At 32.0% G+C, this 26978-nt stretch overlaps 3 protein-coding genes across 6 annotated transcripts; 1 reads left to right on the top strand and 2 right to left on the bottom strand.

The window, feature by feature from the left end:
• The first annotated feature begins 2246 nt into the window (after positions 1-2246).
• LOC114169499 (OTU domain-containing protein 5) lies at positions 2247-8017 on the top strand. 4 transcript variants are annotated; one of them, XM_028054671.1, is made up of 10 exons: positions 2247-2395; positions 2566-2611; positions 2701-3495; positions 4081-4242; positions 5050-5127; positions 6735-6813; positions 6887-7032; positions 7255-7320; positions 7413-7590; positions 7675-8017. In XM_028054671.1, exons 3-10 carry the CDS (start codon positions 2851-2853, stop codon positions 7884-7886), a joined length of 1566 nt encoding a protein of 521 aa, XP_027910472.1. In that variant the 5' UTR covers positions 2247-2395; positions 2566-2611; positions 2701-2850; the 3' UTR covers positions 7887-8017. The 4 variants fall into 4 exon arrangements, with proteins under 4 accessions (XP_027910472.1, XP_027910473.1, XP_027910471.1 ...); XM_028054672.1 differs by having other exon boundaries at positions 2691-3495; XM_028054670.1 differs by having other exon boundaries at positions 2566-3495.
• A 1582-nt stretch (positions 8018-9599) lies between these two features.
• Positions 9600-18284, bottom strand: LOC114169344 (nicalin). Its single transcript, XM_028054460.1, has 14 exons — positions 17763-18284; positions 16813-16982; positions 15464-15567; positions 15068-15134; positions 14302-14394; positions 14054-14218; positions 13803-13943; positions 13634-13711; positions 13112-13224; positions 12980-13040; positions 11433-11600; positions 10588-10689; positions 10086-10175; positions 9600-9998 (listed from the first exon to the last, which is right to left on the bottom strand). Exons 1-14 carry the CDS (start codon positions 18040-18042, stop codon positions 9936-9938), a joined length of 1695 nt encoding a protein of 564 aa, XP_027910261.1. The 5' UTR covers positions 18043-18284; the 3' UTR covers positions 9600-9935.
• Positions 18285-21838: 3554 nt separating this feature from the next.
• Positions 21839-26125, bottom strand: LOC114168777. The gene is made up of 9 exons (XM_028053720.1): positions 25916-26125; positions 24354-24520; positions 24078-24182; positions 23829-23885; positions 23596-23676; positions 23336-23370; positions 22730-22819; positions 22460-22619; positions 21839-22240 (listed from the first exon to the last, which is right to left on the bottom strand). Exons 1-9 carry the CDS (start codon positions 26061-26063, stop codon positions 22121-22123), a joined length of 963 nt encoding a protein of 320 aa, XP_027909521.1. The 5' UTR covers positions 26064-26125; the 3' UTR covers positions 21839-22120.
• Between the last annotated feature and the right edge of the window lie 853 nt (positions 26126-26978).

Genomic DNA, 26978 nt, shown 5'->3' with positions numbered 1-26978 from the left:
GTCCCTCTACCCGTTCTCTTTATTTTAATTGGTGTTATTCAGGCAAGATAATCTATAATCTGAGGTTTGGTTCACTCTAAAATGGGAAATTACTTAATTATATAGTTACTAAACTAGCTTGAAAACACCCAAGTTGTTCACAAAATTTAATGTCCAGGTTCATGCAAATGACCTAAGTTATTGGTAAATTGAGACGAACTCGCCTTATCGTGGTGCTTTTGAAACCTTTAGAGGGAGGCTTTAACAGCATTGGTTGGACTAACAAATCCTGGTTCAATTGATTCAACCAGGTAATTGGTTGACATACAAAGCTAAGATTTGTGGGTTCTAACAACACAGTAGGCAACAGACAATCACTGAGATATATATTGCTGTGTTAACACCTAAACCTAAAGGTTGAAGTGTACGAACATGATGTCGTTATCAAAACTTTTGCGGACATTGAGCAGTAAAACGAGGAGAACCAAATCTTTTACTTTATTTTTATTGTGAGTTCGTCCCAACAACTACTTCACAATAATATTTAAATTTTAATAATTAATTTTAAAATCAAGGCAATTAGATTATATGTTAGAGGTAAGACATTTCGTAGAATTTTTTAGCTCTTATTATTGATTCGGGCTATGATTACTAAATAGAATATTTTAAATTAAGATAATAGAATGATTTTATATGTGCAATTCAATTGAGTAGTGTGTATATTACCTTAAATGAACAAGGTAATTTCGTACGATGTCTTTTATGATTAAAATTAATTTTAGTATATGCTGTAATTTTGATTCTTTTATTTCTGGTTTATATAGTAAAAGGTGTGATATTTTTCTATGTAAAGGAGTTACTGTTGTATTTAAAAAAAAAAAATACACAACTGGTGTTTGGAGACGAAGTTACAGCTTGTAATAGACTAAAAACAAATTCTCAAGGTATAATTTAATTTTATATATATTTTTAAACAAAGATAAAATGAATAAAGCTTAATTAGTAATTTGTTTTATATATTTAAGATTTTATTTAATTGTTTCTTTAAATAGGAGTTATTTTCTACTTTTACATTTTTATGATTTTTATTTTGTTTTTCTTTCTTCACTTCTTCCACCCTTAACACCTTCCACCATATTCCTCTGTCATCTACAAAACCATCATATCTCACTTCATCCTCCTAAGTATCATGAAAAACTACCTCAAACATTTCATATATGTTTTTCACAAACCAAAATTTCGAGTAGGTGAATAATCCACGTTACTAAGAGACACTGTAAGATTAATGTGAATACGGACTAACCTTCCATCATCGCTAATGTCACGAGAATCGTGTTTTTTAATTTCAAATTTTGATTTTCTAAACCCTTAGTATAGTATAATGTAAAAAAAAAAAAGGACATATTTGATTACACATATAAAATTCTTTGTCCATTATAGAATGATCGTCATAGTAAATTTGTCAATTATATAAAATCACATATCAAAATTTATGCGATAATTATAAAATATATTGACAAAATGAACCATAATTATATTGAATATTTCATATTATTCTTCTTATATCGAAAATGTTAAAATTTGTATGTTCAAAGATTATAAGAATTATGATTCATGTAAAGATTTATGATATGTATAAAATGTACTAAATGTGTAAAGGCTTGTCAAAACAAATTTATTAAAAATATATATTGAGATGAATGTAAAGTTAAACGAGTTATTTTTGTCCCAATAATTGAGAATTGTATTGATTGCAAGAAATGTGAATATGTATGTATTTGACGAATTACTAAATGTATAGTTTATTTACTCGAAGCATGAGTGTAGTTCAATGATACAATTCACATACAAGTATTTTTTTTTAATGGCAAAAGATCCAAGTTCAAAATAATAAAAAAATATTTTGAGTCTGTGTTTTTGTAATCTACGTATATGTTAGATAAAGATGGAAGAAGGCATAGAAATTCCAAATTACAGAAAGAGTTAATAAATTTAACGAAAAAGATATCCAAATATTCCTAAAAAAACATAAAGACTCTAATTAAAAAGTAAGTATAAGAAAATAATTGAATAAAAACCTTTAAATATATAGATCAATTACTACTCAAGTGAATAAATAAATTAATGAACTCATAAAATAAAAAAATAGTAAAAATAATTTGAAAATATATTATTTATCTTAGAGAAGAAGAAAAGAATTTACATAGGGGTAGGGTGAGGTAAGTTGACAAAGGATAAGACAAAGGAAGTGAAAGTGGCACGTGGGATCAAGTGTGGGTGGGTGGCCAGGTGTAAGGTGGTGAGGGAGGGGACGTTGGTGTTGAAACTCACCGTTCCTTCACCGTTAAAACCTTTCCACACTTTTCTCCATTCTCTATTCTTCTCTTCAAAAACCCTAATCAATCCTTCTTTTCAGGTCAGTCACTCAACCACTCCATCTCGCATTATTCCCTTTCTTCCATTTTCTCAATTCTCACACAATCATCATCATCATCCTAATAATTACAATTGCAATTACATTTTTGCTTTCTTTTCTTTCGTTCCTCGGATCGACACGCCAATTGTTTTTGGTTTCGATGCCTGCAGGTTGGGGTCGCGAAGGGTTTTGATTTTTCGGCGGCGGAAAATCTTGGTAAAATTCGTCTTCTTAACAAAAAAAGAAAGGTTTTCTTCTTTAAAGTTGGAGGGTTGGGTCTGATGAGAATTGTTAGGGGAATGCAGAGATCGCTTTGCCAGGACCACTGCTGCTGCAACGACTCTTTCTTTCAAGGGATTGGCATCACTACGCCCAAGGCCAGAACCCGGGACAAACTAATGATCCAAACCCTCTGAAAATCCGAGATTAGGGTTTGCGTTGCGTTGTCAATTACAATGACTCGTGTGTTGGTTCAGAGGGGTTCTTCCGGCGGTGGTTCTTCTTCTAACGCCAACCGGACTGGTGGCTCTTCTACCAATCCCTCGGCGCGCGCAGAGGCGCAGGTTTTCGTCTCGCCGGAGAATACCGATGAGGTTGTTGTTGTTGTGCCGGATGACGTTTTGGAGAGTGGCGATAAGGGGAAGAGTGAGGAGAGTGTTCATTTTGAACAGGGTGAGGGGTCGTGTGATGATGACGTGACTACAGCTGCTGCTGCTGTTGTTGAGAGTGATGTAAGGGAGGAGTTTGTGAAGGGGTTAAGTGGACTGAGAGTGGGTGAAAGGGTTGTTGCAGAGAGTGAGGGTGCGAATGGGGATTCTTCTTCCCTACCTGTTGGTGGTGGTTCGTGTCCCCCGCCACCTCCGGTGCCGCCTCCCAAGCCTTCTTTGGCGGGGAACTTGAATGCAAGGAGGAGTGTGGCCGGGAGTTTGATTTCGGCTAGTGTGGGATCGTCGAGGAGAACATCTGCATGGCCAGTTGTTCCGGCCAGGACTTCGCCTGCTGGGTCTAGGCCGTCTTCTCCCAGGTCACATAATGAAAGTGAGGGGTACAATAGTGCTGATGAACAGAAGCCTTGCCTGGTTTCGTCTTATGATGATTTTGTAAGTTGATGACTCCCTTTGTACTGGATTTCAGTGTCGCTATGAGTGTTTGTACATGATTCTCTTTAGGCCATAGTGTGTGAGTTGATTGTAAGAAGCGACTGGTAAGGAATGGTATTGATAGTTTAGCCAATTCCTCTTTTATAAGAGAATAATCATGATTTAGCAACTATTGAATTATACCTTTAGCATTTCTTGCTTGTTATGGATACAGAGTAATTGAAATAACATAATGGCATATTTGACAACACCGTTTAGATCTGATTAGACTATAGATATGCTATTAGTTCATTAAGTTGGATAGTGGTTCCGGGGATGTGTTTAATTTGTATAGAGCTCTTGTCATTATTGATCATTCATCTATGGAATTTCCTTATGCCGGCAATCCCGTGCTGGGTTGTGTTTGATACTTGCTTAGAGATATCTTAATGTATTCTGGTACGATCTTTTTTATTAAGTTTCTCAATGTGAAGTCGAAGATCCACCTTGGTATGACTTTTTTGTTTCTTGACAGCCGTTACCCTGATCCTCTACGTGGTAATATGTATTAATAAATTGAACTTGTAAAATTGACATCTATTCCAGGAAAGGGAGCGGCAATTTGAAATTGATATCAGAAGGGCAAAAGGTTATGAAGTAAAAAAAATGATGGAGGATGGAAATTGTCTTTTCCGAGCTGTTGCAGATCAGGTGTATGGGGACTCCGAACTGTATGATTTGGTCAGACAGATGTGCATAGATTATATGGTATGATAATGTTGTATTAATTTTTATTTGTGGAAAATACCCACACTGAATGTGCTTCTGCTCACTAAAATTGATAGTATGTTCCTACTTACCTTTCATGATAAGAAGATGATCGAATTTCAATGGGTTTTAGTGATCTTAACAAATAAACAATATTGAATTTTGAAAGGATTTAGTTCTTTTTAGCTTTTGTATCTGATCAAGGACTAATAATATTTAATTAATACATTTAGCAATGTTTAGAACATTGTTTTAGGTTCCATGTATTTTTGGGTGAAGAATGCATTGGGAGGATTGCCACTATGGTTGGGAAAAAGTAATATGGGCCATAGTTACATGGTCAGCAGTAGATAAAATGAGAGGAGCTACCCTAAGCTCACAAATTTTTATGGAATGTTTTACAATTGTGGTGCCCTTTCAGATAAGGGATTCAGGAAAGTCCTGTAACTTTATTCTATTTTGATTGTTTATTTTTATTTGTCAGTGACTAATACATGTATATTTGAACAATCTGCTTGAATTTCCTGTAATTATTGTTCTATGTCCTCTTTTCTTGCTTTTAGTTGGGTTGGAAATTTCTTGTTGTTTGAATTTTCATAAATATGCTGTCTCTAATTCAATTGATAAATTGTTAAGTATGTACGTTCAACTGAATGGTGGAGTTTTATTGAACTTCTGATGCACGTACTTCCTCTTTTTATGCTGTCTCTTTTTATGTGCATACTTCCTAGATTTTTCTGTGCACGTACTTTGGTGGTGTTTTATTGAACTTCTGAGGATCAAGTATATTTGTGGTTTTATCTTCAGGAGCAAGAGAGAGATCACTTTTCTCAGTTTATAACTGAAGGGTTCACATCTTACTGCAAGAGAAAAAGAAGAGATAAGGTATGTGACCGTACAGTTGACAAACATTTGGTTTCTTAGTTCAAGGGAAAACTGGAAGTTATTATTGGTTTTTTTGGTCTTTTTGTTAGGATATAGTTGCTTTATTTCTCTTCCTTTTTATTTGCTATTGATTGTGTGGTTTTATTCTAAAGATATTTTTGTTGAACTACAGTTTACAATTTATATACTAAAAATAATGTATTGTGATAAACTGAAAGAATGCACGTGTTCCTTGAATTTGAGATATCCAGGACAATCCATATCCACAATACTAATGTAATGGGTGGTTGAAAATGCTTTAACACTTGTTAATCTTTGTGCTGGTTGTTCACTTGTCTCAGGCTCAGAGTCCTTTTGCCTTTTTATGTTCCATATTCGTTTGATACCTATCTATTTGACTGATTGTTTAGAATCTTCTTTCTTCATTCTTTTTGTCTACAATGATGTTGTGATTTAGTTTTAAGAGAGTTAAACCCCCTTTCATTAATGTGTCAAATAATCGAGTGTTGTCTTGACCCAAATGTTATGAAATATTGTGTGTTGTCATAATGGAAACATTCCTTGAATGACATGGGGCAATGAATTAGGCGAATTGCAGCTTGACTTCCGGTTAGCCTACTTTATGGTGGCATAGATTACCAACGCAATAAGAGAAAATCTAGAAATGTGATAGAACTGTCATCTTTTAATATTTTCCCCTGCCTCCCTTGACATAATAAATATCTCTAAGTTTTTGGCCTGTCTGTAACATCAGTGTTTCAAATATGAGTTATGTTGAATTTGGAACCGGTATGTTCCATTATAAATAATCCAATCTAGTGCTTGCGTGTTGAGACTGTTTTCTGTCTGTTATAAATAATTCAATCTAGGACTTAAATGTGTTGAGACTAGTTTTTCTGTCTGTCAGTTGTGCAAGAAACTTCATTTCTTTATTCCCTTATATATTTCATGCAAACTTAATATAATCTCAGGCTTTCTTCTTTTTTTCTGCATTTTTATTAATGTTGATGTGGATTTTTCTTTTAAAGGAAGTGGGCATCATTAAATGTATTTTTGAGCTCTTATTTCTAGATAGGGACCTTGGCCATTATAGAACATTTGTATATGAATTTCTTGGAAAAAAGATCGAGTGCATTATTACTGTGGTAATATTATCTTAGTAGTATTCTCCATTTGGAATATAGGTCTTTTGACAGATCCGTTCAGTCTCTTGGTGTTTTGTGTTTCCATTTCTTATTTTTCAAAGTTGTGTATGCTTGCCTTCTTTATACTAGAAATTATACGGAAAGAACTATTTGTTGGTTAAGAGTAAATCAATCATATCAGTTTTCATAGAATTTATGCTGTCAACAACAATCATAGACAGTTTGATGGATGTAATAATAATTTCTTTGAATCGGCCTGTGTCATGTTCTTGAAATGTAGTTTGTTCTCTTATTTAGGTGATACAATACAAACCCTATATATGGGGCACTGAAATTGCATTATTTTTTATGCACTGCATATGACCCTTTTTTAATATTATTAAACAAATAGCGTTGGTCTGTTAGAATGTATTTAAAGCTATTTTGAATTTAAGAAAAACTTGTGTTCATTCTTTCTGGCAGGTTTATGGAAACAATGTTGAGATCCAAGCCATGTGCGAAATGTATAATCGACCAATCCACATATACTCCTACAGCATAGGTGAGCCTCTGAAAATTTGATGTCTGATTGTTTATGTAGTACCCAGTGTATAATAACATCAATCATTATGCAGAACCTATCAATATCTTTCATGGAAGCTACAACACTGACACACCGCCAATTCGATTGAGTTATCATCATGGAAATCATTACAACTCCCTTGTTGACCCACGGCGCTTGACAATTGGTGCTGGTCTTGGGTTCAGCAGTCTTCGTGGAGTAAGTACATTGACTATTATTTCCTTAAGTTGCTGTCATTCTTCTCCTGTGTTATGACTTCATCTGACAACTGGATAGTTAAACTTCATATTGTACTCTGGAATAAATAATTATAGGAAACCTCATACATAACAATTTTAGGACTCAGAACTATGCAAATTGTGACATTAATAAATATGTTTACTAATCATTGATCCATATGTGTTTCATGATGATACTCAGACAAATGTTGACAAAGATCAAGTCAAGGCTGCTATTAAATCTCAACAGGACGAACAGATCAATAACGTAAGTATTTCAAATTGAAATGGTGAGAATGACGGATTTTTTTCTTAACTCGGTTGCAACAATAATTTTTTTTATCTTGTTGCTTCCAACAGGCACTTTTAGCCGAGGGTCGGTTTTACTCTGATCTTGAGCTGACAGAAAAGGAAATTGAACGCATGGTGATAGAAGTTTCTCGAGCAGAGTACCTTTCAGATAGTAGTACATTTAAGCAACAACTTGGTGACAGAGAGTCCTCTACCTCAAACGCTGAACCATCGTCTTCTGGAGCAAGTGAGTGTCACTAAAACTGAAATAGTTTTGTAGTTTTTCTATATTATATATAAAAGTTACTTAATGTGTTGATGAGAGGAGCAGGATCATCAGGCACTGGTCGGAAAACGACAGAAGATGGAAAAGAGCATGGTTGTGATCTGAGCAGTGGGATGCAAATTTTACTGTCGATGGGATTCACATACATCCAAGCGATTGAAGCTTACAGCATATTTGGGGACGATGTTGATTCCATGGTTTGTTACCTCTTAGAAACTGGCAGTAGCAGCAGACGCAAGGGCAAGGCCACTGAATGACACAACATATCTCTTCAACTTAAATAAATTTGTTTAGTTTTTCAACTGCAACTAAATCAGTTAAATAAATATAATACCCTGTTGTATCAAATCAACCTATTCAATTTCCTATCTCCCATCTTCATCATCAACCGTCCACTTTATTTTTCTCAAATTTGCAAAATTACTTTTCTTTTAAAATTAAGTGGCCGCGTATTCAATGAAGTAAACATTTTAAGGATATCGGCTATCTATATATAAAATCCATCGCTCATTTACGCTGACTAAATATGGCTCATATATTGAATTTTGGAAAGTTTTATTAGAGTAAGTCTTTTTTCCTAGTTTAGGATTCTTCAAAACGTTAGTTTTCAAATTTAACCTACTTTACAATTATTCCTATTTTTATTTTTATACATTTATTCACCCTTCCTTTTAATATTACCTATACAAGTTTATTCTTATAAACTCACATCTCTAATAGAATAATTTTAATGAATAATATTAATTGTAAACAATAATATTAGGGTTTATATGCTTGTACTTGTGGTGATTTTTAGGATTCTCCAAAGCCAATCCCAATGGGTCACTATTTTATAAAATACTAGGATTTTTTTCTACTCTTATCACTAGAACCAATTTACTTTACGTGATCGAATCTTTATCTAATTACATACATTACAAAACTATCATAAGACTAATTCATGTTTTATTTCATGTCAAGCACAACAAAATCTTAGCTGCTTTTCCTACCCGAGTCTTGCTCAAGTTAGAAGAAGTCCTCTCTTATGTGAAAAGAGATTCTCTTACTCAAGCGAGTCTTTTTTGCCTGGATGAGAGCTCAAATAGTGACACCTAAACCGAGCAGAGGTAAAAGTAAATTTCTGCTATTCTTACTTAGGCGAGATTTGTTCGTTTAGACAAAAATAACAAGTTTCTTATTTGTTCTCTGCAAACCATAAACTTCAGTTCAAGCAAACATGAAATCAGTTCCATACCACACAATCATCAATCCAAAACATTTCAACAACACACGATCTAAAGAAAAACCAGAAAAATCACTTTAAAAGCATTCCTTATATCGAAACTCAAAGCAAACTACAAAAAGAGAATCTAACTAAAGAATATCAATGTAGCTTAAGAAGCTGAAACTGTTCAGATTTTATCGTGAAACAAAAGCTTAGGGACAAAATATCATAATTTTATCACCTTATGAATAAATAGTTCTTTTACATGTATGAGATATTTTGTCGTAGCATGCATATCAATACGTCATCTTAATCTTATACGTACTTCTCATACTTAATCTTTATCTACTTTATTTATTTATTTATTTATTGAACAAACTTTTAATCAGATTTCTAACCCTCCTCCTACATGAGTGTTCAACCCTTCTACATTGAAATATTTAAAAATTGTTCTTCATTCCATCTTAGTTTATCTAAATCTTTCATTCACCGTAATTCTTTTCTTATTGCATTTTGATACCTACTCTAGCTTTCATATAAAATGCTTAGATCATTCACTTTAGCGTCTTATCGTAGAATTTCATGTTACTTCGTTTTCCGGTAAAAGATTAGACTAAATTTTCAAATCACTACATAAATCCTAACTATAAAAAGGTAAACATACTTACACATTTTACGAAGTGCACAGGTGATATCATCCGAACAGATTAATTTTATTTAGTATGCAATGTCAATTTACTTAAGCAAGCAGTAATGTGCAGTAATGTTTTTGATACATTAACCGAATGGATCCTTTATTGAGCCAAAACTAAGTAACGTGAATAAGCCTTGTCTATAATCGGGGAACCATTTGTTAACCAGCCAGGCATGAATTAGTAAACAATTTTTACACTACAAAAATGCGCCAAATGAAAACGGCCAGAAAAATATCAAAATTTTGGCGTTGTTAACTTTCGCACAGCCAAAAATAAATCTTACTGTCTTTAACCACTAAAGCAACAACTTGAGGAAATGAGGTAAAGATCCGCTACAGAACTTTTCATAGAAACTCGGATCCTAAGATACTAATTAAATCTTGAGAACTACGTAGGCCACTCACTCACTATGCAGTTTTCACTTTTCGAGATGGAGGCCGCCGAAATAGACTGATTAGATCATCAAGACCCTGTCAGACATCATCAGTTAGATTGAGAACATACGAACTGGATACCTAGAATTTTGCATAAGATTTTAGATATAAATAAATAGATACCCGAGTGGTGATGACCAAGAAACTGAAGAGCACAATTAAATACGATCCCAATACTAGAAGCAACAGCAAGTCAAATGTGACACTGGCGACCTGTAAAACCACAACAATTTCTTTCAATGCAACATGAAATTCCAAAGCAAAAAGGTAAATACTTAAATCAAATCTGGATTTAACATATTTTGGAGCATTAAATTTCTTGGACACCTTCAAAGAAATTTTGAATAAACTTATTTCCAAAGAAACATGCATATATTGGAAAAAATAATATTTAGTGTGAAAATTTACTCCTTTTAAACTGGAAAAATGTCCTTTAAAAAAATAAGGGCGAACAGGTCAAATAAACACAAAAATGATGAGCTCTCAAGAAATAAAAAAGAACTGAATTACAAACTTGGTCAGGACTCTGGACTGAAGATCGTCTAATGACCAATGATTCATTAGGTAGATTAAAATGGCTAAACTTTATATACAGACATGGTTCAAAGAAAATAACTTCAAATACCTGATATATGTTCAGCTTTGCCCTGGTTGAATCATAGAAAGTGAACACTCCTTCTAGCACATCTCTATGCAGATTTACCTCGTCAGTGTGATCTTCTAATTCCTATATACGCATATAAAAACACTTGGTAAGTACAGAAGTGAAACTCCAGGTATGGAGAATTGAGGGATACGAAGCCTTCAACCTAACTCGAATGCAGTTTCATTACAACTTTCTAGTAAAAAACAAGAAAGTAAATTTAAAGCCGTTTTTATCCACAAATATTTCACAATATTAGCATATGTAAACTTCCGTATCAACCCAAATAAAAATTGCATACATTTGAATATTGCCAGAAACTAAAATGCAGATGATCTATGTTGTTCTGACTGTCTTCATGTTGGATACTGCAAAAATGCTTGTAATAATTATAGTTGTTTTCTTATAATTTTATCTTATATCAATAGAAATTGAAACACCGTAATGATTATATAAATCAAAAAGCACTTCTACGATATTTACAATGTAGCTCATACTTTTAGAACATCAATGATTTCTTGTGATTATTTTTCATTTTACATTATAATTTTGTTCTATTGTAGTCGTGTTGTCTTCATCAAGACTTATATATTTTCCACATCTGTATCATATCATATCATAATGGTGTCTGGCATCAGCTGATATACAAATTTTCTACATCTGTGCTTCCTAAGCTACATAGATTCTCTCAGCTGATCCACAACAAGAACCATCGTATTGGGGTGATCCTTTAACTTAAAAAAACAACAAAAGCCGTGACATGACAAATTTATGCGCTACAATGCACCTTCACAAAGTAAACAAAAGCAAAAAGCATGCAACAATACCTTTTTCAGTGCCATGACAAAAGGATCATCTTTGGCGAGAAATGGAGCAACTCGAGGTGTTTGGGACAAAACATCTAACCATGATCGAACATAAGAAGGATTAACAGCCAAGTTAGTGTTGTCTGCAAATATCTGGATGTTCTTTCCTTGGTGTCCATAAATATGCCTCTGCAAAAAGTAGATCAGAAGAATGTTTGAAACAATAAAGTTGGCTTCTAATTAAAAAGAAATACTGGGAATCCAATACATGTCTAACGTAATTTCTGTTTGTGGCAATTCTTTAAGTGGAAAACAACTAATCATAGAATGGACATCTATTAAGTAATCTTGCTCTAGTCTCGCTAATTAAGCCAGTTTGCAATAGTCAACCAATGTAGTGTTTGACCCTTCTTTAAGGTTTTTTTCTTGAAAGAAAAATATAGACCAAACATATTTTCTGAAAATCTATAAAGAAAAAGCAACTTATTTTTTATAAATAATAAAAAGGGAAATGAGTATCTTCTTAGAAAAGGCTAGGTAGATCAGCTTTTAGAAAGAAAAATAACTACTCTCTCCACTCTCTCAATGTTGCCTCAGGAGTCTTAAAAGAAATGAAAACTAGTGCTTCTACTTTTCCTTTAGAACTCTTATTTTGAACTATAATTTTACAGTAGGTTTTTATCGCAAAATTAAATAGAACAGAAAATAGCCAAAGAATAGGTTCACACAAAAATGATTATCTTCTGTAAGGCGTACTCAAAATGTCAATGATATGACCAATTAAAATTTCAAAAATAATTTTTATGATCAAACTAGAGAGTGTAAACTTTGCAAATATAAGGAATCAACTAAGCAAAACCTCATCAGCAACTTTTAATGCAATGCTAATATATACATATACATATATATATATGCTCATAAAATAAGAAAAATCAAACATGTGCAGATATAATAAAAATACTTATGAGTTTGATGTTCATGGAATGACAATTTCTCCAATTGTCCGATGATTAAACAGCACGTCATTAATAGAACAGTTTCATCGACATCCACAGTGCTAACAGGGATTAATTAGCTCAATTCAAGGGTCTTTGTTGGATTAGACAAAGTGGAAGGGCAACTGATTCATCCAAGGGTAAATAACCAAGTAAATTTGTCCTGGCTCAGTAGCGTTTTTCTTAACCATATAATGGAGCATCTTCTGACAGAGTAATATAGTAGGAAGTCAAATGGCCACAATGGAAACATCAGAAGATGTAAATGACTAAGTCCATAAAAAAAAATATCGGCCAAACAAATTCACATTAAACATTATACACAATCATAAAAAAGATTAGTTTTGAAATTAATATAAATGCACACTCACTGCAACATATATAGTGAATAATACTAGAACTAGTGCCAGGACAAACAAACAAACAAAACTCTGCCTCATGATTCTTCTTATGCCAAATGATTGGAAGGAGAATTAATTACAAGGACATTGAGAGGCTACATTCCTAATCTTTTGTTTATTAGGTGAGGGAATAAACATTGACTTCTAGTTTTTTCAGGTAAACAAATCTTACCGCAAGACTTTCAGCAATTAATTTCACACTTCTGACAATAGTTGCTTCATTAACAAAATGCCTGCAGAAGCTCTCAGTCAGCAAAAAGGTACAAAAATAATAAAATTCTGGCATTTAGGTCCAGATATGAACCTGCTATCAACCAAACCACCAGTCTTTTCTAGCAATTCAGGTGCTGTAGATAGTTCAGATAGAGTGGCAGCAGTAACTCTCAGCCTTGAAAACTGTTCATGCTCCCAAGCTACCTACAGCAGATGACCATCATTAATAACTAATATTAGAAGTAGCATTTAGACAAAATGGAGGAAGCAAGTGCTTTCTATCAGGAAATCTTTTACTAAGACATGAAGCACAAGCTGATATGACGAGGAGTATAAAGTGTAATCCATTAGGAAGATTAAGTAATAAAATACAATGGTTTGACATCAGATTAAAATGAAAATTAGAGGAACAGATCCATCACAGTTTCCAGACCTTTTTTTTATAAACATGTAAACCATATATAAGGTGATTGTTCATGGTACTACTGTAATAAAATAATGTGACGATGGCAATTGTCTGAAAATACAACCAAATTGAGATTGAGCAAAAGCTAAGTATAAATTACTAAAGATCTTGGCAAGTGAAACAGAACACCGAGAATTTATCACTTACTCGAGGATTGGAAATGTTTATTTTCTTATGCTTCAAATTCACTTTAAAGCCTAATTCTTCTGCAACACTTGAAAAATCCTACACAAAATTTTCCATTAGAAATCATAAAGATAAAACTGCAAGTAAATCCATTATAGTAAAGCCTGCACCACTGAGACCATTCACTTACTTCCACAATTTTCTTAATGAAGGCATTTTCTGGAGGCTTAGACACATGAATCCACAATTCATTTTCCCAAGAACCAATACTATCTAAACAAATAGCATAGTCAATGCTCTCACGCATACGTTGATCAAAGCTCCGAAGCCACTGAAAACGCAGAATTATGTAAAAAGAAATCCAGAACACAAAAGGGAAGGTTGATTACGTGTTAAAGAATTGTCTGCAAAAAATGAACTTCAAAATATGATATATATCACCTTACGAGTTCCATTGTAGTTGTAAGGCCCACCAGATGTTAACCCAAACAGCAGATTGTATTGCCCTCTTGTCTTTGGATTAGAATATAAGAGAGAAAATAGCCGAGCTACTTCAAGAAGAGCCACAATGCCACTTCCATTACTATCACTTCCCACCGATAATGCCTACAATTACAGATTTTTTTAACATGATAATCATATTATTTTGAACACTTTAGTTTTAAAGGTAGACTTCATAAACAACATACAGGAGCAGCCCCAAAGGTGTCATATGATGCCACTATCGCTATGGTGGGTAATTGATGAGCATCATCATCTGTCTTAAGTCCTGCCAACCATCCCTGCAACCATATAAAAGATACATCCACACAAATTCTATTTAAAGAACACCAATTTTAAAAGAATAGTACAAGAAAGTTATCCAATTAAGAATTAATCAGTTCTGTCGATACATGCAGCTAAACTGTTACTCAACACAGAAGACCTCCACGCTGTTTATACCTGTAGATTATCCAGTTATATTTGTACTGGTTATCTGTGAAAATTCCTAAGGAAAACACACTAAAACACAAAAAGTAGCAGATTATTTCCTATATTGATTCACCCCAACAAAGACACCTGAAAGAGACAAGAGCTGTGTAACAAGTGACATGATCGCCTGTGAAATCTTCCAAGTAAAACAATTCCTTGTAACTTAGTCCAAATCTTGCAAAGGGAGGTTTTAAAAAGTAATCTTTCACAGTACGCTTCTCTGGTTATTAGTTCATGCTCAAACCCAGGGTTCTTCAAAATTATCTAGATCTTGCCTCGAGGCTTCCTAGAATGATTATAGCAGCAACCTGGGGTTTTCCTTAACCAAGACTTACATTGAACCAGTTGTTGTAGAATTTAAACAAAAAAATAAAATCATAAAAAAAGAAGGAAATAAATTTATGGTATGCATTCAAGCAACATAATTTTGATTTAGCTTTTCAATCACATTGCATTTATCTAAAAATAAGGTTGAACAAACACCTGAATATTTGTAATCGGAGGAGAAACAACTTTCCTTGGTTCAGCGGCTGAAACAACAAATTTGTATCTGCAGCATCCCAAAAAAATGGAAAGAAATCATTCAATGTTACTTCCAAGAGAAAAATAAACTTGGTAATACAATAACTCAACAAACATTCAAATTGAGTAACTACTGTAAGGAAGCCCAGGAAAGAGAATTAAAAATATAAGAAAAGCACCAATTATGAAATGAATAAGATAATTGAAACAGAATCCAAACAAATAGAACAGAAGACATTCCCATATACGGTCCAATCAGTCAAACCATGAAGTTCCACATCACTTGCTTTGACCATCTAGAGTATTTTGTAATATTTAGTTAAAGCAATGAAAGCTTCATTTAAGATTTGTACTCACCCGCCAGTTGTTGCAGTAGCAGGTTGACCAGTGACATCATTCTTCTTGATATCAGCTAATACAGCATCAATATTGTCATCCTCAAATGCAAAATAAACAGGATACTGCAACAAGATGCAACACCATAAAAGTTACATCTCCCACAAAATGACAAGTAAAATGATAGAGGTATACATGATCATGTAATAAATGGGGGCAGGTGGGGACAAAAAATAAATGAAGGACACGTACTTCCTCACATTACAAAAAAAAGTATGTCATGTCACACAAGCCAAGACAAAAATATTTGTAAATCTTTTCCCTTACATGTGCATCCAATTAAATTTTAAAAACATTCTGCATACACCCCATGATAAGGGAGGCCATCGCAATGGTAAAAAAGGCAGAAGAAGCAAGTGTACTTTGAGAAAATATCAGAAGGTGTATCATTGTAATTTACTTTTAATAATAATACTCAGCACAGTGTTATAAAGTCTTCTTAGATAATTGAGAAACCACCTTCAGTAGTTCGTTTCTTATGCTGTGAATTGATTGAGACATGCTACACAAATGGCTCCATGATATAAACTGAAAAAATTATGCTAGAGCAGAAACTAGGCAGAAAATAAGTGTTAAGAAAATTTTCCAGTTTCGAAAATATCTCTCAGCAGTGATGAACCAGTCAAGGACCTAATATGCATGCAAAAGCATAGTCATAGCAAAATAAATTGTTAGTTTATGATCATTTACCACAAGTTCACAACCTAAAGATAAATACATAAGAACTTAATTAAAACACAGACAGTGTTAGGGCTTTTACACTGACATTCCATCATAAGTTATGTTAAAATTGTTGACTTTTGTAATAATTTCTTTAAAATTTATCTTTTTAGCGATTTCTAATTGATTGACAGGTTAAAAATATTTGCACTCGGTGTATAAAGATTAAACACAATAAATAAATCATCTGCTACAAGCGAATGTACAAGTGCTATGGACCACTGCATGCATGCAATAACATTTGAAACCCAAAAAAGTTTAACTTGCACACACATTATGAGGCTATCCAAAGTCTTACAAGGCCAATTACCCTTTTCATCAAACAAACACTAAACCCTAGACTGAATGATAGAAAGCAATAACTTTTTTTAAAAGTGATCGGAGGTGAACACAGATAAAGATATAATAAAACCTGAGAACATAGTAGCAGCTGAATAAAATCATCACGACTGCGTCATAAGGAATTCATAATTCAAGAACAAATTAATTGATTGTCACTTCCTCCTCCCCAGTTGGAAAATATTTTATTTTATAGGAAATTCCAAAAGAAAAAAAAATGAAAATAGTCCACAAAAAGGAAATATACTTACAGGTAAGTTCGCGTGTATGAGTATTTGTTCAAGTTCCGCCAATACATTCCTCAGCGGTTCTTTACTCTCATCTTGATTGTTACTCCCCATACCATCCTTGTTTTCAAAACTGAACATCCGGGGAAGCAAAAATATTAAACCCCCAAGAGGCTTGCTTTCAGCAATATATTCTGCCATATTGCAGTCACAAGATTTTGATCTTGTTAAATAACAAGTGAGACAAAATAACATCCTTCAAATAAAGATATAAATCAATATAAATGACAGGGACAAGAAATGTTAAGCATTCAACCAGAAAAAATGAAACACAGTTCAATTATTAATAAAATGAATAACATCAGGACAAACACAGCAATAACTACTCAATTTTATAAAAACATTAAACATATAAGTTTTCCTGCTTAACTAGTGAACGAGAGCTTCTCCATACCTAAACCAACAACATATAAGCTACTACGAATGCATTTCGAAGAGCTTATTTACAGCTAGTTTGGGCTCATCCCATGACAGAGTAACTAGTGTAAGTGTTATAATACAGCTCACTCAAATAGTTTATGATATGTTTGTGAGCTGATTTTTAGCTCCTTTTCAGGATAGTTTATGAAAATAGCATACATAAATGATTGCACAGTAAAAACACTCGTTTAGTAAGTTCTTAATTAATTCGTTTACCCAAACGCACCCTGGGACATTTTTACAGGTATTATTCATGTAAAGTACCCCCTTTCAGACTATTATGCGTAACATCTTAACCAATCTAGAGTGACACTGAAGTAACACTTCTGCCACTTCTCAAACACCGTTCCTAACTTCCTGTCCACTTCCGCAACTCCGAATTACGTCACGCGCGACAATTAAGTCTCAGCAGAATTAACCCAAATAAATATTAATCAAACCTAAACTTAAAATTTAAAAAAAGGAAAGAAAAAAAAAACAGAAAGAAGAAGAACCTTTAACAAAAGACATGTTAAGTTCGCGAAGTGGTATGAGGAGGACAGTGCGAGAGAGATCAGTGTGTGGAGAGAAGTGGAGCGAGGCGGCGTGATGGTTGAGGCTGGCGAGTCGAGATCCGAAAGGAACGCCGGACATGTCGTACTGGATGAGGCGGTAGACATCGACGACGGTGGCGCCGTCACAGAGGTCGACGCAGGCGACAAGGATGAAAACGAGCGCGATGACGGAGTCGAACAGCATTTCACGCTCGCGATGTTTCCGAGGCGCCATAACCATGGAGCAAGGTGAGATCAGATCTGCGAATTAGGGTTCCCAAATTCGCGATCGACAAGTGGATAAAAGAAGACGATACCGATCTACGCTTAAATATATCTGTTTGAATCGATCAATATAATATTATAAATTAGTTATCTTTCATCTGAGCAGAAGGTAGCTACAATACAAAATGATGCAAGAGAAAGCGACGCTGATTCAAGAGATGAAGATGAGAAACCAGGTCACTTGCACTGAAATCATTAGAAGACTGTACTATAGTAGTATAGTAGTAGTGATTAGTGGGTTTTCTTTTTCTTTTTTTTCTTTTTTTCATTTTAACATTTTAATTCTTCTTTTTCTTTCAGGTGAATCTCAGAAAAAAATTTAACAACAACACTCATATTTTTCACTTGATTTTTAAATTCTGTTCGTAATTTTTTTCTTTAACTTTTCAAAAATTTAAAATATAATTTGTATTTCTAATTCTCAGTTGATAGTTTGATGTGTACTTTATTTAGTTTTTCAATCAATTAAATAAAAAATAAAAACAGATAGTTATATTCAAATTTAAAAATTAGATAAACATTGGTTTGCTAATATTATATGGAGGTTAAAATTATAGAAGTAGAATTAAAATGCGAAAAAACTTAAATAAAAGTAAAATTACAAGTAAATCCTTTTTTAAAATGATATGTTTTGACTAATCGTGGTAGGTGGCAACGTGGCTTCTTTTGGCATGTAAAAATGGTGCGGAGAGATTGGATGTTGATAAAATTATTCAAAAATTTTCCATAGTTTTATATTTCATTTTAATAGATATTTTAAAAAGTTAATTTTTAGCTTTTAGTTGATTAATTATGTCTACAATTAAATAAACTAAAAATATTATTATGTTTATATATTAATTTATTTTTTATAATGAGTGACTAAAATTTAATTTATAAGTTATTTTTATATATGAAATTACTTTTTTATGATTAATAATTAAAAATTAAGTTATGATGATTTAAATTATAATATTACTAGTGTAAACAGACGTTGTCGCGTCTGTGTACGCATTTTTTAAATTTGTATGATATTATATTAGTAGGTGATGATAACATAATATTTTTAAGTTAATATATAAAATAAAATTATATTTATTAAAAATAAAGCGAAATATATCAGAAAAATAAAAGAATAACGGTTGATAAATAGAAAAAAAGAGAAAAAATAAAAATAGACAATTTTTAAAAAAAAACTTGTAAAAATAACGGTTAATTTTTAAAAATTTAATAAATAATTATATTTTAAAAGGTAAAATTGATATTTTGAAATATAAACATAAAGAGGGAATCTTCTTTATATATTACCATAGATTATAGATTATATTATAAACATAATAAATTAAATAATTTAATTTTTAAATTTTAGTTTAAGGAATTAGTTCACGAAGCAAAATAGTAGTTGTATTCGTTAAATTATGGAAAGCCGATAGAATGTCTTGACAAATCAAACTCACTTTATCATCTTAATTTTTAGAATAAAAATAACTTTTAATAAAATTCTATTTAAGTTGTTACTATCGTAATTAAAAAATGTTTTTCAATATTGTTTTTGAGTTTTATTTATATCAACAACTTGGTGGTTTATAAAGAGATGGTGAAGAGCCTAAACACTTCATTATCTTCATTATCGTAACTATCAATAACTTAATACTTTATTAAATTGGGAAATTGTATATATAGTTATCTTATTTAAGAAAACTGCATATATCTAGCAATTTAGATAGCTTTCAATATTGAAAACAAAAACTTTAACCAGATTAAATGAAATCACTTATATTACATTTATTTAAAATCAATTAACAACTTACACGTGTTGAATGGACATAAACATTAAAGAGAAAACTGGATTGAGGTGGAGCATTTATGTATCTCACATGCTTGTATCAAACTTTCAGTTTACCCGCAAGAGAGAAGCGTGTTGGGGTTCGAAGAAAATATTGAAAGAGAGACAATGTCACTTATGAACCTTAACATCATTTACAATGTCACCCTTATGTGTGAGCTTTGAAGGTTAATGTTACCCTTAACATCATTTACAATGTCACTTATGAACCTTGCAAAGTTTAATTTTCTTGTATCTCCATACGTATGTTTTATATCTTCTGATTCTAGAATTTAAAAATATAATTTGAAATTATCTTTGAAAATGTATTTTAGATTATACAATCTAAAACACGATTTTGAATATCTTATATTCTTAAATAAATTTTCAAATCATAAAATCTAGAATATATTAAACCTACAAGTAATTTGAACTTTTTTTCATTCTTATTGAGATATAGAAAGAAGGTACGTGTTGAGAAAAATACTTTTTTTATTAATTTAAAATTATAAAGATGTCAATTTGGTCTAGTTCATTAGGTTTTATCTTGATTCACATGAATTGAGGTAAAAAAAGTTTACAGAACCAAAACTCTCACAGGATCAAAAGATCCAAAAAAGTTATGTGGATTAAGACCAACTCATGGACTTCCTTTTTTAAACATAATATATATATATATATATATATATATATATATATATATATATATATATATATATATATATATATATATATTCTTAAACTTTTGATTTAGGTTACTTTTTTCTCAACAATCAACTTTGGACTATCCATTATCAATTGACTCAACTCGAAAAATATAGGTTGTTGAGTCAGCCAATCTCGACCTGAACCGACTCATCTCTATCATGGACTTTGACGAACTAATCTCTGTCATGAACCTAGACCAACTTGTTTCAACCATGGAGCCAGGTCGAACCATCTTGGCTGTGGATAACTATAAACGTATCTTGTATAATTGAGTAACATATTTTACATAGTTTGAGTGGAATTATGGATGAAATTATGTTAACCCATTATCCGTGGGCTATTTACTTTTTTAAGATATAAAAAGTTTTAAATTATAAGCTTCATGCAATAGATAATAAATCTATCAATACAAACAACACTAGAAAAAATACTGTCATCTATAATATAAAATTACAATATAATATGAGAAATTAAAAATAAAATACAACGGATGTATAAATTAATTTTAAAATAGACATTAACATTTGTGATTTACGTCAAAAATTAACTAAAAATAAACTTCGCAAAACAACAAACATTTGGATTAGACAAAATAATGAGTAGATTTGTATTTGTATGGCCTAACTTAACTCTTTCGTTGACTCCAAATAAGAAATATAATTTTGGAAAGTAAACGATACAAGAGGGGAAAATAATATAAGAGAAGAGGTATAATATTTATACGTGAGAATAGTTGAGTTACATATTTGCATTGATTATTAACTCTAATGAGTTGGTTGTTATTAAGAGTTGTCGGACCCTTCATGATCGTTAGACTTTTCTAGTCCTAGGTCGTCAGGCACAGCCCTCCGAATCTGGATTTAGTTTAGTCCATATCAACATTTATTCTAATCTAATTAAAAATTTAAATTAAAAATTTTGATTGGATTTTTTGGATTATCCATTTTTAAAAATCTAGATTTAGAAAATGAATATTTAATCCATAAATTATATAAAGTGTAGATTAGATTGAAATCTATATCCAATAAAATGGATTTTAAATGGATTGAGTTTTTAATAAAATGGATTCAATCAGAAAAAAAATGAATTGGATTAACAAAATTGGATTTTTTGCCCTATCCTAACCGAGACTTGATGCGGAAAGTAGTAAATGTAAGATGTTTATTACTATATCCAAGATCAATGATTAAGGATGAACCTTCCACACTTTAAGACTATTTAGTGTGACAAGACAATATCATAGGATAAACGAAAGTGCATGTAATATTTTACCTTATAACAACTGTCAACAGTCAACAATTGTTAGTTTCAAGAACAAGATATTAATACACTATCTACTATTTACTGTAATGAAATAGCATCATCGTTCTAAAATTCAACAAAAGATGAATACAGTGAAGGTTGTAACCTCTGTGATCAGTAGTACTCAGTTAATGCAGCAGCTCAGCATTTCCAATGTTCCAAGATATAGTACTCTGCTGAGTGATGAGTGATGAGTGCTGAGCATAGGAAAATAAATACTTCAATCGCTTGATCCATCTTCGTTTTCTGGAAACACAAACCGCAAGCCTTCATTGTCTCTATAAACTTGCACCAGAGCAGCAGCCTTGTAGACAAACATTCCGAACATGGCTGGCACAAGCTACGGTGAACAAGAGACAAGTATAAATAAGTGACCAATGAAGTTGATGAAAGTTGAATAGTAACACTAAGAGTTAAGTGTATAACTCTTATATGAGAATTTTACTTTCGTTTTTCTTCCTCTATACGCGTTTATGATGAAATTTATTCAAAAGAAAATGCTTAGTGGCTGAAGAAACATTTTTTACATTTTTTGATATACATGCCAGACAAGGATTACCTGGAAATCAAAAAAGTCATTGGCAAAATATTGATGAAACAGGATCCAAAGTCCATATATTGTTGCTGGAATAACAAGCCTGGGAGATGAAAGTGAAATACTGCTACCCTTGATTGACCTCTCCAAGAAATCTTCAAGGTCCTCACTTCTTATACCAATTCTGGTTAAGAAACATTTGTTGACCAAAACAAGGGATAAGAAAATGTCAACATCAGAGCATGTTAACTGGCCGGATTACATCAAATTCAAAGCACAAGTTTTCATGTGTACTTCTTTGACTTCTTTTTCTTGAATATTTGAGGAACATTTTCATTGGATATGTTGTCTGCATGTTGATACAAGAGTTGAAGGTACAAGCAACTGCATCGAAACAATATATCAGTTAAGTAATAATAAGGAATGATAAGAACAGTTACTTGTTTTTTTCTCACCCACAAAGAGAAACAGTGATGAGTAAATATCAACCAAGGCTCTAAGGGTATCTCCAATGCAAGAGCCATAGTATGAGATCTTATTTTACTTTATGTGGATCCTACCATGCCAAATAATTTTTAAGATATTTTGCAAGTTTTGGTTCAATGAAAGAGTTTCATTGAGATGAAAAATATTTTTTTTGTTTACACTCCAATGCAAGTAAAACCTTCATGAGATGAAGAATATATTTTTATTATAATGATCCAAGGTCTTGAATTTAAGATTCTCATGCCACATTAACATGCTCCAGTGAAGGTTTCTTATAAGACTCAAATCTTAAACTTAAGACCTTGACTATAACCCATGCATTGGAGATGCTCTAATGGTCTCAGCATAGTATCTTAGAGCATTAACAATTACTTCAATAAGACATAACCAATATGATAAAAGGCAATAACAAACCTGAAAAGTACTCCGATCCCGTAACTTATAGCAGCCTAAAAATATAAGAGAGGCACACATCAGTGAAGAAAATAATAAGAAACTTAAATCTTGGGGTAGTGTTTGAAGTTAAACCATTATGTTACTGACATCCATCTAAAATTAGAATTTGTCATGAAGAAAGAGAGAAAAATTGAGTGGTAAGAAGCATAAAAATTATTCCTAATCACAATAGAAAATTGATGAGACTTTTTTGAGACAGCACGAAAATTAAAGTTTACCTGTACTGAAAAAATTACCAAGCAATATCCACTACATGCCAATCCAATACCCACAGATAGAAGTAGTAATTCCCTCTTGAGCTACAATTAGGAATAAAATTGAAATAATAAGAAGCTTAAACAACATCAGAACTTCTAATTGATCAAAACCTACAGCCTTGAGGTAAGAAAACACTGATGTCACTAACTTGAGCTAACAAAGAACAATATCAAGGTCAAGAGAGGTATCCTACAGATTCATACTTGAGCATGTTCAGTTTCTTGCGCCTTGCGCTGCTGTCCTGCAACATCTGTTGGTATATGAAGTGAAGCATCCAACATTATTGGATGACCGAGTTATTATTTATTTACCCGAGAGAAGGTGAATGTGAAGATTTTTGACAGAATAAAATATTAGTTGCAACATATCAATTTCACATTTCATATACAAATTCCCACTTCCTGTCAATGGGATGTAAATGAAAAAATACTCTAAAGCATACCTTAGCAGTCACCTTCTTGTTTATTGGAGGAGAATTGTCGCCTGTTAACCACTCTTGGGTTCTTGTAAGTTTCAAAAAACCGCCATCGTTGTCAGTTTCTGTGATCTACAAATATTAGAAAAGGCACATCAAATTGAATTACTTGACCAATGAATCAACATACAAAATTTGTAATGGATCAGTACAAGGCAAGAAACAAACAAAACTGACACAATTGATCAAATGTAATAAATTGGATGGGATGATTTGAAACTAGAAACAAAGAGTCTACTGCACCTGCTCTGTTTGTTGAGAAGTATTATCAGTCAGCGCGTTAATGTCATAATCACCAGAGTTTTTGAAGTTTCTTCTCCATAATAAATCAGAAGTTCTTGATATAAAATCACCATTTAATTCTCTCTCCTTAAAAAATATTTGCAGGACATCCTCATCGGCACCACTCACTAAAAATATAAGTTTCAACCAATTAGATTTCAACAGAAACAAGGTCTACAAGTGAAAAGAAAAAAGGATAAATTGCCAAGGATTAAGTATTACTTATGTTGGGGCTAAAAGGATAGAAATAAACATGTATTTTAATAGATATAGAAGTTACAAGGATCAGATATCTGCCAATGAATAGTTAAGCAAGAACTGATCAGCAATTTTTTTCTCACATGTTCCCTCATGCAAGAACCCTTTTAGGCCTTCAGGAGTAGGCAATGCTTATACTTAGCTATCTTGTCTCCAAATTTAATTTTTATTTACACCCTTTGATTTAAGGGCTCTATTTTTGTCTTGAGGCTAGGACATTGTGTCAATACTTAAGCACAGCTACCTTGTACTGAAATCCAACGGACAACTAGGATTGAAGTCTTGCGTACTGTATCAAAGGGACTCTAATACCATATCAATGACCAGTTCTCCAAAAAGCTTATGCTATTAGATTTTAAACCGCATGAATGGTTATTATATCTTGCAGTACATGATTGGAAAGAAGGCCCCGGAGTTATAAAGAAAATTGAAATAAGAATGTCCAACCACACTAGCTTTTTAATTAAGATCTTGGGAGAAAATTTGCAACTCTAATATAAACCTACAATACAACACATATTTTAACAGACTAATAGTCAAAAAATGAATAACAATAATAAACAAAAGGAAGCCATTAAATTCCCCGACAGATAACTGAAACAGTTGTTTGACAACAGTCGTTTACTTGTTTTGATGCACCCTCAATTTGAATGTATCAACAAACTACTCATTCAAGAAAACTACACTTCAAATTCCTCTTCTTTCTAACGGCCCAACCTCATTCTCTTGCTATCCAAACTCCAAAAAAATAAATTTACTGAAATAAGATAATGTTTTCCGTCATTCTTAAACCTAGCTATCAAGTAATGTAACAAAAAATAAAATGTTTTTTTTTGTTTTTTAATTATCCAAGCACGATAATATAATTTCAAAGTTTTCTCAGACTAAACATTCAGTTGAAACAACGATACAAGTCAGAATTATTATTTTTAAAAACAAGTGTTCCAAAGTAGCAAAGATTAGAGCGTCTTCAACTAATCTTTCCAATCCAGAATCTAAGTTATCAAACTGTAATACAAAGTATCTGCAAATAAAACTGAAGATGGTGTCTCTCTAGCAGAGGGAAACACTCTTCAGAGTTCAGACAAATGATATGTGTATATAAGTACTCATAACTATGAGAATTATGCTAGCATGTCCAATTTGCCTATTACCCATTACCCCAAACCCCTTATCCTCTCAAAAGATGCTAACTTTCTCAGCAAAGGATAAAAGGAAGTAATGAAACAAGTCCAATCGGGGACCCAAGAAACAGAGCGGCTAACCTGAAGGAGGACCAGCTCTTACTCTTAGCACTGAAACCAGTGGAGTGGTTGTGGAAAAAGCATTTGAGAAACGAGATAATACAGAGATTTTCGGGAACTGAAAGCTGGAACAAGTGGGGGGTAATGTAAACCTTGAAAGGGTCTCCATGACTTAGATGGAATGGAACCCCTACAATCTGAGCTACCTTACCCGCAACAGCATCACCTTTGAAAAAATACATATTAAGAAAAGTGTACCAAATTTTAATCGATATTGTATTTTTGGACTCAGAATTTTTGCATATAGGCTTTGCTCCTTATTTCCAACCAAGGATCCGGCAAATATAAAATAACACCTTACCTGAGATAAAAATTTGATAATTTTGAGTCTTATGTGTTGAATTCTTGATAAGTTTAAAAATTTGTAATTAAGTTTTTAATAAATTTATGTAATATTTTAAGTTTCTAAAATTTTAAAAAATTTTAATTGAGTTTTTACAGTTAGATATTCTGTTATTCTTAATTTATGATGTGATAATTATTTTTTATTGTCACATTGAATGACGTCCAATAATATTTTGTTCCAAGTATTTTATTTCAAAAGACCGATAAAACTTTCTCAAATATTTATTATATTTAAAGAAAATTGTTTTTAATTTTAATTAAAATTATAAAATCATAAAAACAAAGATAAGAAAATAAAAAAAATACAAAGTTATAAAAATGTAAAATATGAAATACAAAATAATAAAAAAGTAAAAAATTACAAAAATTAACAAATTATAAAATTATAAAATTATAAAATTATAAAAAAAATTCATATTATGGAATATATAAATATAATATTATATAATTATAAAACTATAAAATTATGAAAATATGAAAATATGAAAATAAAAAATTGTGAAATTAGGAAATTGTAATTTTATAAATTTATATTTATGTATTTATTATTTTTATATTTTAAATTTTATAATTTAAACTAAGTTAAAAATAATTCTCGTTAAATAATAAATATTTAGGAAAGATATGGTCATGATCGTATGTAACAAAATATTATCTGGTAACATTTAAGGAGGGTGGG

This window comes from Vigna unguiculata, chromosome 11 (assembly GCF_004118075.2).
Source record: "Vigna unguiculata cultivar IT97K-499-35 chromosome 11, ASM411807v1, whole genome shotgun sequence".
Lineage (NCBI taxonomy): Eukaryota > Viridiplantae > Streptophyta > Magnoliopsida > Fabales > Fabaceae > Vigna > Vigna unguiculata.
Note: the sequence above shows the minus strand (reverse complement) of the source record. Positions and strands in the feature narration are given on the sequence as shown.

Coding starts and splice junctions, on each gene's coding strand:
- LOC114169344 (XM_028054460.1), bottom strand. CDS start 18,042: ATGGTTATGGCGCCTCGGAAACATCGCGAGCGTGAAATGCTGTTCGAC. Junction 11,601..12,979: donor TAATTGCTGAAAGTCTTGCG/GTAAGATTTGTT, acceptor TACTTTTTGCAG/AGGCATATTTATGGACACCA. Junction 10,690..11,432: donor TTGTCATGGCACTGAAAAAG/GTATTGTTGCAT, acceptor ATGCGTATATAG/GAATTAGAAGATCACACTGA.
- LOC114169499 (XM_028054671.1), top strand. CDS start 2,851: ATGACTCGTGTGTTGGTTCAGAGGGGTTCTTCCGGCGGTGGTTCTTCT. Junction 4,243..5,049: donor AGATGTGCATAGATTATATG/GTATGATAATGT, acceptor TTTTATCTTCAG/GAGCAAGAGAGAGATCACTT. Junction 7,321..7,412: donor AGGACGAACAGATCAATAAC/GTAAGTATTTCA, acceptor TGCTTCCAACAG/GCACTTTTAGCCGAGGGTCG.
- LOC114168777 (XM_028053720.1), bottom strand. CDS start 26,063: ATGGAGACCCTTTCAAGGTTTACATTACCCCCCACTTGTTCCAGCTTT. Junction 23,371..23,595: donor TGGTAATTTTTTCAGTACAG/GTAAACTTTAAT, acceptor TTATATTTTTAG/GCTGCTATAAGTTACGGGAT. Junction 22,820..23,335: donor GGGATCGGAGTACTTTTCAG/GTTTGTTATTGC, acceptor GTTTCGATGCAG/TTGCTTGTACCTTCAACTCT.